Raw genomic sequence first — 20,334 nt, forward strand, 5'->3', positions numbered from 1 at the left:
ATCCCAGGGTTGATCTGGGAAACAAAAAAAAAAAACCTGCTTTTAGCTTCTTCACACATCAGCTCAACACAAAGTTCTGTACCTTCTGACTGAAAGAACCAGAAGCTACAACACTCAGCCAACATCGTGAATCGGAAAAAGCAGACGAAAAGTGAAAAAACCATAGAATCTTTCTATGGGGATAAGGACCAAAACACAAACACCAAAGAGGTCAGAGCTGAGACTGTACTTCCACCTGAAACTTCAGAAGGGACTATGAATTTCTCGCAAGCACAACTAGCTTACCTGGAACAGCTGAAGAAGGGAATAGAAGAAAAACTGGCCAATGATTTTAAAATTATACAAAAAGAATTCACTGATGAGAACATCACTTTGAAAAGGAAAATTGAACAAATGGAAAAGGAAGTTCAAAAATTAACTGAAGAAAATAATTCCCTAAAAGGAAGAGTTAATCAAACAGAAAAGGAAGCCCAAAACCCAATTGGGAAAATTGATCAAATGGAAAAGGAAACACAAAACCTAACTGGGAAAATTGGTCTAATGGAAAACGAAGTACAAAAATTAAATGGAGAAAATAGCTCCTTAAAGGGAAAAATTGGTCAGATGGAAAAGGAGATGCAAAAGTTAACTGAAGAAAACAATACAATGAAGATTAGAATTGGGCAAGTAGAAACTAATGACTCAATGAGGCAACAAGAATCCGTCAAACAAAATCTAAAGAATGAAAAGATAGAAGAAAATGTAAAATGTTTAATTGGAAAAACAACTGACCTGGAAAATAGATCCAGGAGAGAAAATTTAAGAATTATTGGCCTGCCAGAAACCCATGATGAAGAAAAGAGTCTGGACAATATCTTCCAGGAAATCATCAAGGAAAACTGCCCAGAAGTACTAGACTCAGAGGGCAAAATAGTCATCGAAAGAATCCACCATTCCCCTCCTGAAAGGAATCCCAAACTCAAAACCCCAAGAAATATCGTTGCCAAATTCCAGAGCTATCAAGTGAAGGAGAAAATACTACAAGCAGCCAGAAAGAAACAATTCAAATATCAAGGACATACAGTCAGGATCACACAGGACCTTGCAGCTTCTACATTAAAAGATCAAAAGAATTGGAACCCAATATTCCATAAGGCAAAGGAATTCGGACTTCAACCAAGGATCAACTACCCAGCAAAGTTCAGCATAACATTTCAGGCAAGGAGAAAGTCATTCAACGAAATAGGGGAATTCCAGAGCTTCCTGACCAAAACACCAGAACTCAATAGACAATTTGATCTTCAAATGCAGGTCTCAAGAGAATCATAAAAAGGTAAACAGGGGGGAAAAAACAAAAACAAAAACTTGCTACTCAATTAGGGCAAACTGTTTACCTCCCTATAACAGAAGATGATACCTGTTAATCTTGAGAACTGTGCAGCTATTATGATAAAAGGGATATACGTAGAGGGAATGGGTATAAAGTAGATGATGTCATGTCAAAAATATTATTTAAGTATGAGAAGGGATTGTAATAAGAGGTGTGAAAAGGAGGAAGCAGAAAATGGCAAATTACATCACAGGAAAAAGTACAAAACTATAGTAGAGGGAATGGGGGGGGGGGAGATGAGCATTGTTTGAGAGGTACTCTCATCTGATTTGTTTAAAGGAGGGAACAATAATCTTAAGCAGATAATCTTAACTAGCTATATAAGGTAGTAGGAGGTGAAGGGGGAAGAAAGGGGAGGGAGGCTAAAAGGGAGGGAAGAAGCAATAAGAGTAAAGGGGAGTAAAAGGGAGGGGGCTCTAAAAGAAGGAGGGGAAGGCTGCAGTAGGAGGGGGAGAAAAGTGAATACTATTGAGGAGGGGAAGGGAGACGGGAGAGCTAAAAGCACAAATGGTGGGAAAGACGATGGAGGGAAATACACAGATTGTTATCATAACTGTGAATGTGAATGGAATGAACTCTCCCATAAAATGGAGATGGATAGCAGAATGGATTAAAAGCCATAATCCAACAATATGCTGCTTACAAGAAACACATTTGAAATGGGGGGATACACATAGGATAAAGGTCAATGGATGGAGCAGAATATATTGTGCTTCAGCTCATGTAAGAAAGGCAGGAGTAGCAATCCTAATCTCAGACAAAGCAAAAGCAGAAATAGATCTAATCAAAAGGGACAGGGATGGAAACTATATCCTGCTAAAAGACACCATAGACAATGAAGCAATATCATTACTAAACTTGTATGCTCCAAGTGGTATAGCATCCAAATTCTTAGAGGAGAGGTTGGGGGAGTTGAAGGAAGAAATTGACAGCAAAACTATACTAGTGGGGGACCTCAACCTCCCCCTCTCTAAACTCGATAAATCTAACCTCAAAATAAACAAGAAAGAGGTTAAGGAGGTAAATAACACTCTGGATAAGGTAGATATGATAGATCTTTGGAGAAAATTAAATGGGAATAGAAAGGAATACGCCTTTTTCTCAGTGGTACATGGAACATTTACAAAAATTGACCATGTACTAGGACATGAAAATCTCACAATCCAGTGCAGAAAGGTAGAGATAATCAATGCATCCTTCTCAGATCATAATGCATTAAAAATTACATGTAATAAAAGGCCATGGAAAGATAAACCAAAAATCAATTGGAAACTAAATAATCTAATTCTACAGAAGGGTTGGGTTAAAGAAGTAATCATAGAAACAATCAACAATTTCATTCAAGAGAATGACAATAGTGAGACAACGTACCAAATCTTATGGGATACTGCAAAAGCAGTTATTAGGGGAAGTCTTACATCTTTGAATGCTTACATAAATAAAATAGAGAGAGAGGAGATCAAGGACTTAGGCTTGCAGTTGAAAAAGCTAGAAAAAGAACAAATTGAAAATCCCCAAGTAAATACCAAATTAGAAATACTGAAAACCAAAGGAGAGATTAGTAAAATTGAAATTAAGAAAACTATTGAATTAATAAATAAAACCAATAGTTGGTTTTGTGAAAAAACTAATAAAATTGATAAACCTTTGGTCAATATGATTTAAAAAAAGAAAGAAGAAAATCAAATTACTAATATTAAAAATGAAAGGGGTGAATTCACCTCCAATGAGGAGGAAATTAAAACAATAATTAGAAACTACTTTGCCCAACTTTATGCCCACAAATTCGATAATCTAAACGAGATGGATGAATATTTTAAAAAATACAAATTGCCCAGATTAACAGAAGAGGAAGTTGAATACTTAAACAACCCCATCTCAGAAAAAGAAATTGAACAAGCCATCAATGAACTCCCTAGGAAAAAATCTCCAGGGCCAGATGGATTCACAAGTGAATTCTATCAAACATTTAAAGAACAGTTAATTCCAATACTACATACACTATTCTTGAAAATTGGGGAAGAAGGAGTCCTCCCAAATTCTTTCTATGATACAAATATGGTTTTGATACCCAAACCAGGAAGAGACAAAACAGAGAAAGAAAATTATAGACCAATTTCCCTAATGAATATAGATGCAAAAATTTTAAATAAGATTCTAGCAAAACGAATACAGCATCTTATCATGAGATTAATACATTATGATCAGGTAGGATTCATACCAGGATTACAGGGCTGGTTCAATATTAGGAAAACTATTAGCATTATCGATCACATCAACAACAAAGCTAACAAAAACCACATGATTATCTCAATAGATGCAGAAACAGCTTTTGACAAAATACAACACCCATTCCCACTAAAAACACTGGAGAACGTAGGAATAAAGGGAACTTTCCATAAAATAATAAGCAGTATCTATCTAAAACCTTCAGCAAGCATTATATGCAATGGGGATAAGCTAGATGCATTCCCAATAAGATCAGGGGTGAAACAAGGATGTCCATTATCACCACTATTATTCAATATGGTACTAGAAATGTTAGCTGTAGCAATTAGACAAGATAAAGATATTGAAGGAATAAGAATAGCCAAAGAAGAAACTAAGTTATCACTCTTTGCAGATGATATGATGATCTACTTAGAGAATCCCAGAGATTCAAGTAAAAAAATTACTTGAAATAATAAACAACTTTGGCAAAGTTGCAGGTTACAAAATAAACCCACACAAATCTTCTGCATTCCTATATATTAGCAACAAAGTCCAACAGCAAGAGATAGAAAGAGAAATCCCATTTAAAGCTAGGGTAGACAGTATAAAATACTTAGGAGTCTACCTGCCAAAACAAACCCAGGGATTATATGAACACAATTACAAGACACTTTTTGCACAAATAAAGTCAGATTTAAGTAAGTGGAAAAACATTAGTTGCTCATGGGTAGGCCGTGCTAATATAATAAAAATGACAATTCTACCTAAATTAATTTACTTATTTAGTGCCATACCAATTAAACTATCGGACAATTATTTTCTAGAGCTGGATAAAATAATATCAAAATTCATTTGGAAAAACAAAAGGTCCAGAATATCAAAGGGACTAATGAAAAGAAATGCTTGGGAAGGTGGCCTAGCGCTACCAGACCTCAAACTGTACTATAAAGCAGCAATTATCAAAACCACTTGGTATTGGCTAAGAAACAGAGAGGTAGACAAGTGGAATAGACTTGGCACTCAAGATGCAGTAGGCAAGGAATATAGCAACCCTCTGTTTGATAAACCCAAGGACCCCAGCTTCTGGGATAAGAACTCACTGTTTAACAAAAATTCCTGGGAAAACTGGATAACAGTGTGGCGGAAATTAGGCATAGACCCATACCTGACACCGTACAAAAGAATAAAGTCCAAATGGGTACATGATTTAGGTATAAAGACTGATACCATGAATAAAGTGGAGAGGCAAGGAATAGTGTATTTATCAGATCTATGGAGAAGGGAAGAATTTTTTACTAAAGGAGAGATAGAAAGCATTATGAAATGCAAAATGGATAACTTTGATTACATTAAACTGAGAAGTTTTTGCACAACCAAACCCAATGCAACCAAAATCCAGAGGGATGTAGTAAATTGGGAAAGAATTTTCACAGCTAAGCTCGGGGATAAAGGCCTCATTTCAAGACTATATAGAAAACTGACTCAAATGTATAACCATACAAGTCATTCCCCAGTTGATAAATGGTCAAAGGATATGAACAGGCAATTTTCGGAAGAAGAAATTAAAGATATCTATAATCATATGAAAAAATGCTCTAAATCACTATTGATTAGAGACATGCAAATCAAAACAACTCTGAGGTACAACATCACACCTATAAGATTGGCAAACATGACAGAACAAGAAAATGATAAATGCTGGAGAGGATGTGGGAGAGTTGGAACACTAATTCATTGTTGGTGGAGCTGCGAGCGCATCCAACCATTCTGGAGAGCAATTTGGAACTATGCCCAAAGGGATACAAAAATGTGCATACCCTTTGACCCAACAATATCACTCCTAGGACTGTCTCCCCAAGAGATCATAAAAATGGGAAAGGGTCCCACATGTACAAAAATATTTATAGCAGCACTTTTTGTAGTTGCCAAAAACTGGAAGTCAAGGGGATGTCCATCAATTGGGGAATGGCTGAATAAATTATGGTATATGAATGTAATGGAGTACTATTGTGCTATAAGAAATGATGAACAAGAAGACTTCAGAGAGGCCTGGAAGGATTTATATGACCTGATGCTGAGTGAAAGGAGCAGAACCAGGAGAATTTTGTACACAGCAACGACCACAGTGTGCGAGAGTTTTTTCTGGTAGACTTGGAATTTCGTAATAACGCAAGAACTTCTTTAAAAAAAAAAAAAACCCCAATGGTGGTTCTCAAGGCAAAATGCCTTCCAAACTCAGAGAAAGAAATATGGAAGTCATTCGCAAAATGTAGCAGATCATGTTTGTGTATGTGTAAGTTTTTGTGTATCATGTTTTGATTTGTTATATGATTTCTTTCATTTATTTTAGTCTGACTACATAGCATGACTATAGTGAAAATACACTCAGTAGGAAAGTATATGTAGCACCTATACAGAATTGTATGCAGTTGTGGGGAGGGAGAGGGGTAGTGAGGGGTAGGTGTGGGGGGGATAAAATCTCAATTGTATGGCTGTGATTGTTAAACATTAAAAAATAAAAAATAAAAAAAATAAAAAATAAATAAAAAAATTTAAAAAAAAAAGATTTACTGAGTACAAAGTATCAGTAATATTGTAAGATGATCAGCTATGAATGACTTAGCCATTTTCACAATACAATTATCCAAGACACCTTTGAAGGACTTAGGATGAAAAATGCACTCCATCCCCAGAGAAAGAACTGATGTTGTCTAAATACAGGTTGAAGCATACTTCTTTTCTTGAGGTTTCTTTGTCCTTTTTTTTACAACACGACCATTAAGGATATGTTTTGCATGACTACACATGTATATCCTATATGGAATTGCTTGCCTTCTCAATGAGTGAGGTAGGGAGAGAGGAAGGGAGGGAATTTGGAACTCAAAATTTTACAAGACAAATGTTATAAATTGTTTTCACATGTAACTTGGGGAAAATTAAATACGAAATAAAAACAATTTTTAAATAAATAAAAAATATTTTTATGTAATTGGGAAATATGTAACAAAATAAATTTTTTAAAAGAATAGCTAAGGAGTGGAGAAAAAGCTGTGACAGTAATATTCAAAGGAGAAAACATTTCCTTCACTTTCCTCATCTATAAAATGAGAGGGTTACACTCTAAGGTCCCTTTCATCTCTAAATCTATGATCTCAAGATCCTATGTTTGGTTGGCAGCTAAGTGCAGAGATATCTCAGGAGGACATAAATATTTCATGGTGCTTGAGTTGTCAGGAATCAAGAGAACCAGTAGCCAAGTTCTGAGCTATGGCCATAGGATTACTAAAGAGACAAACATAGGAGAGTCCCCTCAATTTGGACTCAGTGCCCACACTGACATCTGACTACCCTGCATATGGCTTCTCTGGGCAACTTCAGCTTTCTTCTCCATGTTTCTGTGACACTGGACCCAGAAGAGTAGCCACAGGGGCTTCCCATCTCTCAGACACAGCAATATTCACACCCACAGCAATTTTCTTTGTGGAAACATCCAACTTTACCTCTCTGTGACCTCACTCTCACAAAAACCCCATGAGACAAAGAAAAAGGGAACTGCCAGGACTCAAATGCCCCATTGGGTTTCAATCGTATTTTTAGACTGTGAGGCAATGATGTGGAGATGTTTTCACACCTCTCCTGCTAACTCTTGGAAAGAGGAAACTGATGACTAAGTAAGACAGAAGGGCCCAGCATACAGTGGTGCTGCAAGTTCATAAGAGTGGGGAAAACTCAGTACATCAGCCAGAGACTCTGCCTGATATGTCATTCTATACCTAGACCTAGATTCAGCCCTCTGTGAAACCCCATCCATTTGGAAAAGCTCCAGGGTAAGTCAATCAGGTAGGTTTGGGCAGACTTGCCCCTTTTTTCTCCTCTAGAGGGCAAAGAGAAAAGGACATTTTTTATAGAGGGTTGAGTAGACTGTGGTCGCCAGTCACAGCAGACCTCGCTCATGGAAAGGACATTCAGGTGGATACTGGTGTGCGGGAGGGAGAGTGAAGTTCAGAGGGCAGGGGGTATGGCTCTTAAGTGGGAGGATTAGAGGTAAAATTTGTATTGTCATGTCCAAAACAGACCATCTTCCAGTTCTGAGGGGTCAGGAGGTACAAGACCAGATCACAAAGAAGAGTAAAGGTTGTGTACTGAAATCACACAGATGATAAACTCAAAGGGGCTAAGGAAACTCAGACAAAGCAGGGGACAGTAATGGAAAACTAGCAGTGATAGTGGATGCAGGACAGAAGACACAGAAATACAGAAGCCAGACCAGTCCCTAGACCAGAAATTAGAGTCTAGGTTTAGAGAGTCTTGGCAAGTGATTGGGGAGAACTAAAAGGACAGAGTGTGGGGAAGGTGTGGCTACAAAGCTTGAGTTAAGTATAGAGGTTTTAACTAGAAATAAAGTCTAGAGGATGTTCAGGGATCCTGAGCCAGTACAGAGCATAGGACAAGGAAAAGGGACCTGAAATTGAGAGTCTAAAAGAAGGAATGATATGATTTCAGTTGATAGAGATCATCTATACTGGGTTGCTCTAATATCCAGGGGCTATATATAAGGGAAATGAAGTCGTACAGGATAGAACCCCTACGCTGGGCTGGGAGAGGTAGAAGATGAAATATGCAAAAAGAGAACAAGGACTAGGGAGGAAGAACACAAGGATAGAGAGAAATGGCAAGATATGATCTGATTGGGAATACTGATCAGAATGGAGCATGGACAGAGAAATTGAGAAATCAAGGGCATAAGAAACAAGGAAGTTAGGGTTTGGGAAGATGAGGACTATCAGGACAAAAAAACTGAAAGGGTCATAGCTCACTTGCTGAGGAGGATGTGGCCATAAGAGTTAATAGGAATAGAGACATATGAGTTCAAGGAACTAGGGATGGAAAAACTAAGACAGTCAGGGCATGGGAACTGAGGGGAGGCATGGAAACATACCATGAGGGTATCAGAGGCACAGCAACTAAGAACACAGGTCATTGCGAGACAGAAGGTAAAAAGTCTTATATAGAAAGGACCCTAGAGCAGAGGGAGCAAGTGGTCTTCAATTCAGCAGAGCTACCACCAGCTAAGAAGTAAAGGTGGTATAAGGGAAAAGGGAAGGACACAGAAAGTGTTGCAAGGCACCACAGGAGTCTAGGAAACAGGGTCCTCAGGAACTGAGACTGAAGAACATGGTGGTACTAAGTCAAGGAGATGGAATATGAACTAAAGGACCAGGTTTGAATGACCTGGTAGAGGCTTCCTTGGCCAGGATGAGCCCAGGGGACACAAATTTTAACAGGGCAAAGTTTAAGAGATGAAGTGAGCTCTAAGGTTAGCCATGAATGGGAAGAAGTCATAAGGTCTAGCAGGCAGGTCTGATGGATCATTGAACCTGGAAGTAGAAGACAGAGCAAGGCAGTGCTAAGAAAGCTATAGGAATAAATATATGGACCCAAAAGAAGTATAAGGGAGAGGGAAGAAGAAAGACAACAGGAGGAAGCAAACATCAAGAACAAGAAGTGACCTATAAGAAGCCATAAGAGTAGAGCTGGCTTGTACAATCAGCGCTGCAAAAACAAGACTTAAAGTAGCAAGAGGTACGGGGTCTGGAACAACAGAGCACTGGGGCACATATCTGTAAGAGTATTTAGGGGCTAAACTAGGAAAAAGCACAAGGCATGGATGATAGAGTTTAAAAGGTGAACAAACATAGGGAGAGGTGATGAGAGAAATAAAATATGAGCTGCCAGGAGGCTCAGGAACTGAATCCTACGTGATTCAGAGTCTGACAGTGGCAGAGTTAAGGGTCTGGTCTGAAAGGAGTAAGAACTGTCAGAGGGAATAAAGGGTAAGTGAAGAGATGAGAGGAGCTGACCCAAAGAAAACAATTGTTAGAAACTACAGAGGCCAAGAGAGGGTTATGGGCAGAAGAGATGAGGATGAAGGAGAGGGAAGGGGAGAAATAAAAGGTACTGGGAAAACAAGAGAAAAGAAAATGGGTAGTCACAAGTACAAGAATCAAGGAAGACAGGAATACAGGAGTTGGCTAGCCATAGGCACAGAAACTGAGAACACCTGACTACCAGGAAGTGAGGGGGCAGCTGAGGAGTCATGGAGAAAAGAACCTAAAATATGGGAGTTTAGTAGTATAAAACTGAACAAGGAATAGGAAAGAGACTAGATTCTGTGGAAAACTGATGAGGCAGTATTCAGAAACAAGGCCTGAAGATCATGGAAGTACTGAAGAACAAAAGCAGAGTGAAGGAGAGGTGGATGGAGAAGGAGACTTAGAGAATAAGCTAGGAAAGGGAAGCTTTGCTTTAGGTGATCAGAAAAAGAAAACACACGCTAGATAGAGCCAAGAGTTGGGTGGGATAGAGCTGATTTAAAAAGGAGCACAGTATTTAGGAAACAGAGGCTTGAGGGGACAGCTGGAGATAAAGAGGCACAGTATAAAGACATGAGAAAAGCTATAGGAAGGGAATGTGAACTCCAAAAGGGACCTAGGACAGAGCTCAAAGAAGATATAGAGGACAGGGAAGAATTCTGAACTGCTGACCCTCCAGCTAACAAGAGGAGCTGTAGATCCTCAGGTTGAGAGTGTACCCAAAGCTGAGGAAGAAAAAATATTGATTCTAAAAAGGGGTAGGATGCCCTAAGAAGAATGGCTATGACAAAGGAGCTAAAAGTTACATGGTGAAATGCCTAAGCAGCCAGAATGAGCAACAACCTGAACTTGTAAGGATAAATCTATCCAGGACAATTCTGGCCACTGTTCCCATACTAGGTTGCTCTAGGACATAAGGACCTAGGACCAAAGAACTAAGATTCAAAGGGGACAGACTTTAAGGCCTGGGCTGGTAGGATTGTGAGGAGTAGGGAGTATAGGACTAATCAGAGACACAGGATCTGACAGGGCAAGCCTCATATGGGAGCTACCATAGCAATCAGGCCCTTGGTTTAAATCAGATCTCTCCTTTCCTTCCACTATCATTGCTCCCAGCTTCTCAGAAGAGGAGGCCAGAGCTCATTGTGCCAAAGCACCATTGATATCAGCCTGTGAAATACAATGCCTATCACAGTCCTAAACATAGCCTCCCCCACTCCCCCCACCAGATTCCTTAATGTAGTTTAATGATATCACCTGCCTGAAACATCCAGGCTCCTGACTGGTCTTTATGATTTCAAGTTTCGTGTCCCTTTGATCAAGAGTTCACCTCTTTAAAAATGGGGCCTAAAGACTATGGGGCAAAATTCTTCAAGTTCCACACCTCATTAAGGACAGCACCAGCATGGAACGGAAGATGGGGGAAGGAAGTACAGATTTAAGCAAAGCAGTTCAGCAGGCATGCAGGCAGGTGCCATAAGGAGTAACAGTGCAGTTCATACAAGTGGGAGCCTGGAACTCAGAATGCAGGAAAGAGAGTTAATAGGATCAGAATGGCATAGTAGTAGGTGAACAGGTCTGAGAGGACAAGGCTGAGAGGAACAGAGTTGAGGGGAGGGAAGCAGAGACCTGAGAGGGCCCACACAACCTAAACACATGAATTGGCATGAACTGGCAGATTACAGAGTGCAGAAAATGAGGGGAAAAGATTAATGATAATGACTAATATTTATATCATGTTTTAAAGTTTGAAAGCATTTGACCTATATTATTATACTGGAAGCACAGCATATTCAGGATAATGGGTACGATGGATATTCTTATCCCTTTTTCTTAAAAATGAGAAAAGTATAATTGTGGTTACACAGCTTATTAGAGATGGGATTTCAGTCTAGGTTTTTCTGATTCCAATTCCAACTGTTCAATTTGCCACAGTGCTTCAAGACAAGGTTAAAAGGTCAGGGACCAAAGCTGAGGAGAAAATAAGACTAAGATGATAAAGGGAAGAGTTGAATGATCAGAGGGCAAAGAGAACAGGACAGAGGAGCAGAACTGAGGGGGTAAGGAGATTACAATCTGAAAAGAAAATGAGATAAGATGACAGGGAAATGAAGTGAAAAAGAACAAGGATAAGGATGAGAGGCATCTAGAGATGATAAGAATGAAGCACAAGGCTTCACAAGCACAAGCACAAATGAGAAAGCACAAGGCTGACAGTAGAATGCAGAGGCAGAGTACTTGGAACTAACAGGAAAGGCCTGATTAATATCCTCCATTCCTGTGCCCTATACCAGGAAAAACATGAGAAAACTCTGGTCTAAAGCTGCCATGCCTCAGGTGTGGGAGACAACTTTCTCCTGCTGAGATATGTTTCAAGTTCAGAACAAACACCAGCTCTTGAGCCAGAACTAATAGAGCACAGACTCAAAATCTGCAAAAGCCTGTTTTAACTTTGTTTTAACTTTCTAACTGTGTTTTACCTGTGAGGAGGTAGGGATTCAAATCCAGGTATTACAATTCCTGTGCTCTGTTCATAAAACCACTGCTGCCTCCCACTGTGGAGGCTGAGAAAACTCCCAAAGGAAGGAGAGGGGCAATTTTTCCTCCCTGATTTGCCCACTAGAACATACCACCACTGAAGACCCTACCAGACAAATGGCACAGTTGTAAGATATGGCCATATTGACCATCTCCTCTTCTCAGAGGATTTGAAGAGAGAAGGCTAGAGACTGATTAGTAGCTAAAGACTTTTCTTCCTCTCCAAGATTTGAAGGAACCTAATGACTATGTCCCAGGTCATGTAGCTCCTGGTAGTCAATGAGACAGGAATAGCTGAAGGAAAGAAAGGAATTAAGGAAGGAATAATGGGAAAAAATGAAGGAAGGAAAAGTCTCATGTAGGCAGAGTCTGCCTCTATGCCCCTTTGATCTAAGATGAGAGTTAAGTGAGTTCATATTGATGTTCCTATTACAGAGTCTGTCTCTGTCTTCTTTTATAGCCAGCCGCACAGCTCCATCTGTCTTTCCTCTGGCACCCAGTTGTGGACAGGAAACCTCCTCCCAAGTAGCTCTAGGCTGCCTGGTGTCAGGCTACTTTCCTGAGCCTGTGACAGTGACATGGAATTCAGGGGCCATCTCCAGTGGAATCCACACCTATCCCTCTGTCCTCCAGTCCTCAGGACTCTACACCTTAAGCAGTCAGTTGACAGTTCCTGCAGATACTTGTTCCAGCAAGTCATACACCTGCAATGTGGAACACAAAGCCACATCCACCAAAATTGACAAGAAAGTTGGTAAGAATTAAGGGGAAGGAATACAGACCAGAGAGTGGGCATTTATAATTTTAGAGATCTGTTGGGATGAGAGAGGATAAAGATGAGGCAGCAAAAGTTAAATGCAGTTCAAAAAAAAGCCTTCAGACTGAGAGAAAGATTGATCCGGGAGAGGTGAAGAAGCTATCAATATAGAAACTTGGACAACTATTAAGTAAGGAGAACCTATGAAATTCTTTCCTCCTGTCCTAGGGGAAGGACAAAATTAATCATTGTGGATTTGTTGATTAGTATTGGGGAACACACAAGATGGGGGATCATAATAGCACTGGGAGCTACAATTAGAGCTCAAAGTTGCTACTTACTAACCATATGACTTTGAGCAAGTCATCTCTCTGTGAGCACTGGAAATACTACCTCGAGACTTGAGTATAAAACTAGTACAAGAAACATATACAACCTAATGTCTACTCTTCTCTTTTTTAGAATGCAGCCTGCAAGACAAGTGCTCAGACTGCCAATGCCCAGGTATGGGGGTGGGGGCATAGTGTACAGACTGCCTCCATGGACCTGCTTAGCACTGAGCAGGAAAATAATCAGGGTTCCCAGGGAAGAAGTGGGGAAGAGCTGGAATCTCAGGGCAAGCAGGTTTTTGGGAATAAGAACATGTGCTCAGTTAAAACTCTTCTATGATATTGGGGGATTAGAATGAAACTGAGGCATCTTGGGAGAAAAGCCTGTAGAACCCTTAGGAAAGATGTTGGAGTTTTCCAATAAATAGGCATAACTGCAGAGTGGCTATGACCCCTACAGGTCAAGGGTGAACACTTAAAGTCTAGTATGAGAGGATCACTGTATCTAAAAAAGACCTGGAGTTAATGAACTTAATATGAATGCACATTATGATATGGCACTTACCAAACTAGTGCAATCTCAGTTTACATTGAAAGGTAGTCCAGGACATGGAAAGTATTAGTCTCACTGTGTTCTACCTGGGCAAATCACCTTTGAAGTATTGAACACAGATATACTTTTTGTTACCACATTTTACAAAAGAATGACAAGGAGGAGAGTTATCACAATGGAAAAGGACCTCTGTTATGTCATATTAGAATGGGATAAAATAGCAGAGGTTACTACTCTACGAGTAGAAATGTTTATTGGATAGGGGAAGAGGGGAGAAAGGGGAGTGGCATGATATATATCTTCAACTATTTGAAGGACTGTCAAGTAGAGAAAGAATTAGACTTATTCTGCTTGGTACCAGAAGGCAAAGTTGAGGAGCTATGGTTAAAAATTATAAAGAGTTTAATTTAGTCTGGTTGTGAGGAGAAACTTCCTAATAGAAAAATCCAAAAGTAGAACAGATACTTCAGGAGAAATTGGGTTCCCCCTCATGGAAAGTTTTCAAGTAAAGACTAGATGATCTTTCATTAGTTGTAGTGCAAGGAGAATTCTTGTTCAGGAGTCTATGGGACTCTGAGGTTCCTTCTAAGTCAGATTCTGTAGTTCTATGAGAATAATATGAGCATGTACGTAGAGTTTGGGGACAAATAAGGAAAGTTTGAATGATGGACTAAGGGTCCCCAAAAGAGCCTTGGGGCCCTGCAGAGTTGTTGACTAACTAACATCTGTCTTCTTTCAGCATGTGAGGTTGCTGGACCATCAGTATTCCTCTTTCCCCCAAACCCTAAGGATACCCTCACACTCTCAAGAAGCCCTAAAATCACTTGTATGGTGGTTGATGTGAGTGATGCATCAGATGTTCATTTTACCTGGTCCAAAGGTAATAAGCAAATAGACGGTCCGAAGCCAACACAGAAAAAACTAAACAATGGCACCTTTCAGGTGGTCAGCACTCTCTCTGTAGTCCACCAGGAATGGCTGAATGGCGTGGAGTATACCTGCAAAGTTGAAAACAAAGAATTACCATTTCCTGTGAAAAAGACCATCTCCCATACTAAGGGTAAGAAGATTGGATGTCTTAAATGGGTTCAAGGTTGTCCTTAGACCTAAAGACTTCCTCTAAGAGGTCAGGGACTCTATTACTTCAAAGAAGGTGCAACTTATTTAACTTCAGGTCCTGGTAGAAAGAGACCTACTAGATTTATGATCTTGAGCACAAAATTCTGAGAGATACAAATGAGTCTCTCAGTTTTATAAGTAGGGGCAATGAACTTCAGGAAGATAAGTTTCTTAGCTTCACAGATGCTCAGATCCACATGCCCTCACTTCCAGATTGGGCTTTTATCCCTAGAAATTGCATCCTTTTACAGGCTTTGCACACAGAAGAATTTATTCAGTGGTGTACTGAGAACCAAGAAAGAATGAGACAGACAAAACACAAATTGAAATTAAAGAAAAACTTTCAAGAAGGGTGTGTGTGGTAACGTTGAAAGTTAGGGAGGAGGGGAGTTGCATGAAAAGCTACTCAATCAAGTAGTGCTTACTCTTTTTTTCCAATATTTCTCCATTATTCAAAATACCATAAGTGTCTCTTTATAAGCCTGAGACGACATCTGGTTTCAGAGGTGAATAATGCTTGATGAGGACACAGTAAAGTCAGGATTCCTTTGTGGGAGAGTTTGCCCCTATGACGAGAGGAGATTGTATCTTCAGTGGGTAAGGAGGTTAAGGAAGTATTAAGAAAAGTCAACACTCATGATTCCAAAGTAAGGGGAACTGAAATTAGAGGAAGAGTCTAGGCAAAACATGGTATAACCAGCAGGGAGCTCAATAAATTGCAAAAATAGGAAGACACTTGTGTCTTGGGAAGGGAGAAAAGAGTTATGTGATGACATCTTACTCCCTTTAACTTCCAGAGTTTGTTCATCTAAAATACTGTAGCAGAAAGACCTGGCCTCCCCAGGACAATGCTCACATTTTTTCCTCTTCCCAAAGGTGGCAGAAAGAAGCCTGAGGTGTATGTCTTTGCCCCACATCCTGATGAGTTGAAGCATAAAGATACTGTTAGTATTACCTGCTTCGTAAACAATTTCTTCCCTCAAGAAATTGTTGTTGAATGGCAAAGCAACAACAATCCAGAGTCTGAAGATAACTATTCCACCACCGAAACAATAAGGGAAAAGGACAGCTACTTTCTCTATAGCAAGCTCAATGTGAAGAAAACAAAATGGCAAGAGAATAACCAGTATACCTGCACAGTGCTGCATGAGGCCCTTCCGAACCAAAATTCCCAGAGGACAATCTCTGCATCCCCGGGTAAATGAAAGAGCAAAGAGAATCACCCACGCACACGCACATACACACACACACACACACACACACACACACACTTCCCATTCCCTCCTCCACGAATAGCCACTTTGGAGGACCTCCCTGTCCACTTCTTTCCTTATCCCAATTCTCCACCATGGGGCCTTCCCTCCTTCACATTTTCCAGGGTCTGGTGATGGAAGGCCCACATGTAAATTGTAAATGTAAACGTCCCATTATCCACAAGAAAAGTAATAAAACATCCAGCACCATATCTGCAATCCCTCTGACTGGACTGGTTCTTTCTGGAACTGACCCCTGGGAAGGTATTAAGAAAGGGGAAGCATTGTCCAACCCTATAGCTGGTACCAATGTTAGTAGTCATGGCAATCAAAGAACACAGTTCAGAAACCTCTTTCTCATCGAGAAAGAGACAGAGAGAGAGAGAGAGAGAGAGAGAGAGAGAGAGAGAGAGAGAGAGAGAGAGAGAGAGAGAGAGAGAGAGAGGGAGGGAGGGAGGAAGGGAAGAGTTGACCTCATATCTCAGCCCACTAAACCTCAGTAAGAGCTCTTTGGCTGGAAAAAGGACCTGCACAGAGTCTGTCACTACTGCCAACCAGGGGCTCATGTTACAAAGAACAGAAGGCTACAAACAAAGAGTTAATAGCAATTTAACATGCTAGGGCTAAGTAAAACAAGCATCCATGAGGATTTGATTAGGGAGCCTTCTATGTGTCAAAGCTTAAAGGTATAAGATGTCACCCTAAAACAAAGGGACATACAGACAGTGAGGCATTCCCCGGTCCTCACAATTTCCACTCTATCTACTTCACCCTACCTGTGGGAACTGTGCCCAGGGATTTACAAAGTCTTACAGGGATGTGCTATAGAATGACTAGACGAGCTTCCCAAAGTATGATCTCACAAATTTATTGTACATGGTCATGACTTAAGATAATGTGTCTTTGTGAAGCCAGTGAGCTTATAAGTATGACTATGAATTTGTCTTAAGTGTGTGTGTGTGTGTGTGTGTGTGTGTGTGCAGTGTGTGTAAATACATGTTTGGCAGATAAAATTTAATTATTTGAATGAATGTTTTTAAGTTTTGGCTATATAGACTGAGACTAATTGTGTGAGTGTATGAATATGCTTTTTCATCAATTGGTATGTGAATTTATGTCATCTTTTATATTTGTGTAAAATGTCTCCTCTATGTGTGACAAGTAACTCATCTCCTCTCAACAGGTAGGCTATGGCCCCAATATTCTTTTTCCTTTCAATGAAATAATTCACTCCTCTATCCACAACCAGATATTCCACACACAAATAAAACATAGTTGTAAGAAAATGTACTAATTACAATATACCAACCTACATATCACATTTACTAGTTATACTCAACTTTCACCACTGTGCTGACTTTGTTACTTCTACGCATTTACGGAGACTGTAAGATAATTGATCCCAGCATGAAGCCTGGGCTTTCAGACTTGCAGGTTTCAAACTGACCATCTCATTAATACTGATCTACCCCCAGTTCACCACATCAAATACACACAAATACACACACTCCTTCACTCACTCATTCATACAGGTAGATGAGCACATGTATACACATTGACAAAAATTAATACCGTTATGAACCCTGAAATAGAATAAAATCATCATGGACAACAGTTGATTAAAAGAGTAACAACCTAACTTGAAAACATACCAGTTTGTATGCAATATTACATATTTTCACTCAGACAAATACCCAAAAGTTAAAAAAACACACCATACACAGTTGCTCAAGATACAACACAGAATATGTGAATGTATTCTCACTAAAAAACAAATCTTATAAATCTCATATGAACACAAAATAGAAACACACCTACTTTCAAAATAATACTTATATACTCAAAATCATACTCACATTCATGTTTAAACCAACACACAGACAATTTTAAAAGGTTCTCATAATAATATAATCAAACATACAGGCATCCATAACTCACATATTCATTCATTCTCATCTTTCACTTAAACTGGCAATTATACTTACTCTGACAGACACAAAGAGACTTGTGTTCATAGGAAGAGACTCACACATATTCACATTTATCCACAATCAGACTTGAATACTCAGTCACACACATAGACTCACTCTCAAAATCAGATGTTTACCTTACAGGTCAATTCAGTTCTACAGTCATTTATTAAGCACATACCATATGCAAAATACACATACACATATTCACATACTTTTGGGCCCTCAAAATAGTATCTCCTATCCTTCCTGATGCTCCACACAAGACTATATTTCCAGAGTCATATCAAGTTTTTCCCAGTGACCTTATAAAACTGTAGTGTCTCAGCTAAGTACATTCTGGAACTATAGTCCTATTACTTAGAAGCAGCTATTCTGGAATAGACTCATATTCAGATTGACATTCCAAGCCATCAATCAAACCCCAATCTTACCCCCCCCCCCAAAAGAACAAGTAGAGGACAGGAAAAATTAGGAATGACTAGACAAAAGTCTAGGGAAGATCTTTGATATTGACCCTTGGGAGAACTCAGCTAGAATGAGAAAAAAATTGGAAAAGAAGCAAAAAAGGAAGAAAATACCCCAATTCAATTACAGGGAGGAGAGATTACCATGTTCCCTAGATATGCCTTGAATAGTCCAGGGAGAATAAGAAGAAAAAATCCATCTCTATTTCTTTCCAAAAAAAACAGGATTATTTCTAATAGAATTGACACATGTTTGAATGAACTTGGTGTCACCTCCTCAGACCTGTAAGCAAGAGATCAGTGGGGAACCAAGAGATGAAAACAGAATCCAAAAAAAAAACAATTGCGTAAGGGGTAACTTTTCCTCAAACAGCCCTATCTCCATTTCCAATCCACCTTTCCCAATTCTAATCCTCACTAGCATGTACTTCATTTTCTTCTCATGCACATATATCTTTGCCATTCTAATCCGTAACTTCTGTCTCATCTGCATCCCCATTACTTTCCAAACTCTTCTCAATCCCCTCTCTTAGACAATGGAAGGAGTGAAAGTCATGGGAGAGCCAAATGTCATGTCTCAGTGGTTCCCCTGCCCTTACTCCTCCACAGAGAGAGAAAAATCACCGACTTATCTCCTCCCCTTTACCTCTCCACAGAATTGATACCAGATGAGAACTGTGCTGAGACCAGGGATGGAGAGCTGGATGGACTGTGGACCACAATATCTATCTTCATCACTCTTTTCCTCCTCAGTGTGTGCTACAGTGCTACTGTCACCCTGTTCAAGGTCAGAGAGTCCTATGTATGATTTCTCCCTTGATTTATTCTTACTTTGCCAGTGTGGCCTCCTGCTGTCCCATCAAATCCTTCCCACAGGGATTGAGATACCAGTAGAGTTTTGGGTTGTCAACACAGAGAGCATAAACCAGGTTCCATTGGTCAACGCTATCCTGATCCCATACTGAGGATTTCACTAAACCCTTAGAAACGAAGATCCCCCTTTTATCTTTTGTCAGTCCCTCACACTTATCCTCTCCGCTGCCCTGAGTCTTATGGAAGGAGCATGACTGATAAAGGGAAAAGAAAGTGGCTAGGCAGTCCTATCCTAAAACCTTGACTTTCCTTCCATCTTTTTTATGTAATTCTGCAGGTGAAGTGGATCTTCTCCTCTGTGATGGAGTTAAAGCAGCCAATGATCCCTGATTATAGGAACATGATGGGTCAAGGGGCCTAAGAGAGGGTCTCCTACTCCTCCTTGGAGCTTACTCCTGGAGATAGACCTTAAATGGAGTGAATGCCCTCATCATCATTTCCTCAAAACAGCAGAAATGTCTCCACATCACAATCAAATTCCTGAACCTGTGTTCACCAGAGGTTTCCCTTGGTACGAGACAAAGACTGTCTGCTTCTTCTATTCCCCAAGTCCAACTTAGGAAAATGGAACTTCCATCTAACAAAGGTCTCATTTGCTACCTATTGCCTTTCTCTCATGAGGCCATTAGAAAGAATATGTTCTGCAGAATAGAGATGCAAAGGAAAAGGGAACAGAAGCAACATGGCCTACAGCATCATATCTGTACAAGACATGATGGATAGATGTACTCATTCATTCTAATCAGTGTTTCTTCTTTGATATTTCTTTTATGTAATATTTGTGGTTCATATTTGTACAGCCCTGTATACACACATTTCCACTGTTATGGCTCAGTAGGAGATAGACTGTAGTGACATCCTCCTTTCTTTAGTGTTACTGGAAATGATGACTTCTGTGCTTTTATTGCTTCATAATTAGTTGTAAGAGAGTAATATTGTAAAACTTATCCTCTTTGCTAATGTATAAATTATGTCTGCATGACAGGAGAGTTGGGGGAGTATTGAGAAGTTGAAGGTAGGCC

At 39.7% G+C, this 20,334-nt stretch overlaps 1 protein-coding gene and 2 gene segments (V, D, J or C); all 3 read left to right on the forward strand.

The window, feature by feature from the left end:
• Positions 1-20,334, forward strand: part of LOC140517968 (immunoglobulin alpha-2 heavy chain-like) — a gene marked incomplete at its 5' end in the record, with an annotated part of 937,512 nt that overhangs the window by 750,440 nt on the left and 166,738 nt on the right. The gene's annotated exons all lie outside the window — the stretch shown is intronic.
• Positions 1-20,334, forward strand: part of LOC140529449 (immunoglobulin heavy constant epsilon-like) — a 321,603-nt gene that overhangs the window by 192,624 nt on the left and 108,645 nt on the right.
• Positions 12,676-16,221, forward strand: LOC140517966 (Ig gamma-2 chain C region-like). The segment is given in 4 exon segments: positions 12,676-12,745; positions 13,211-13,252; positions 14,370-14,690; positions 15,626-16,221. Coding segments are annotated over 2 exon segments (561 nt in total).

Source organism: Notamacropus eugenii, chromosome 1 (assembly GCF_028372415.1).
Source record: "Notamacropus eugenii isolate mMacEug1 chromosome 1, mMacEug1.pri_v2, whole genome shotgun sequence".
Lineage (NCBI taxonomy): Eukaryota > Metazoa > Chordata > Mammalia > Diprotodontia > Macropodidae > Notamacropus > Notamacropus eugenii.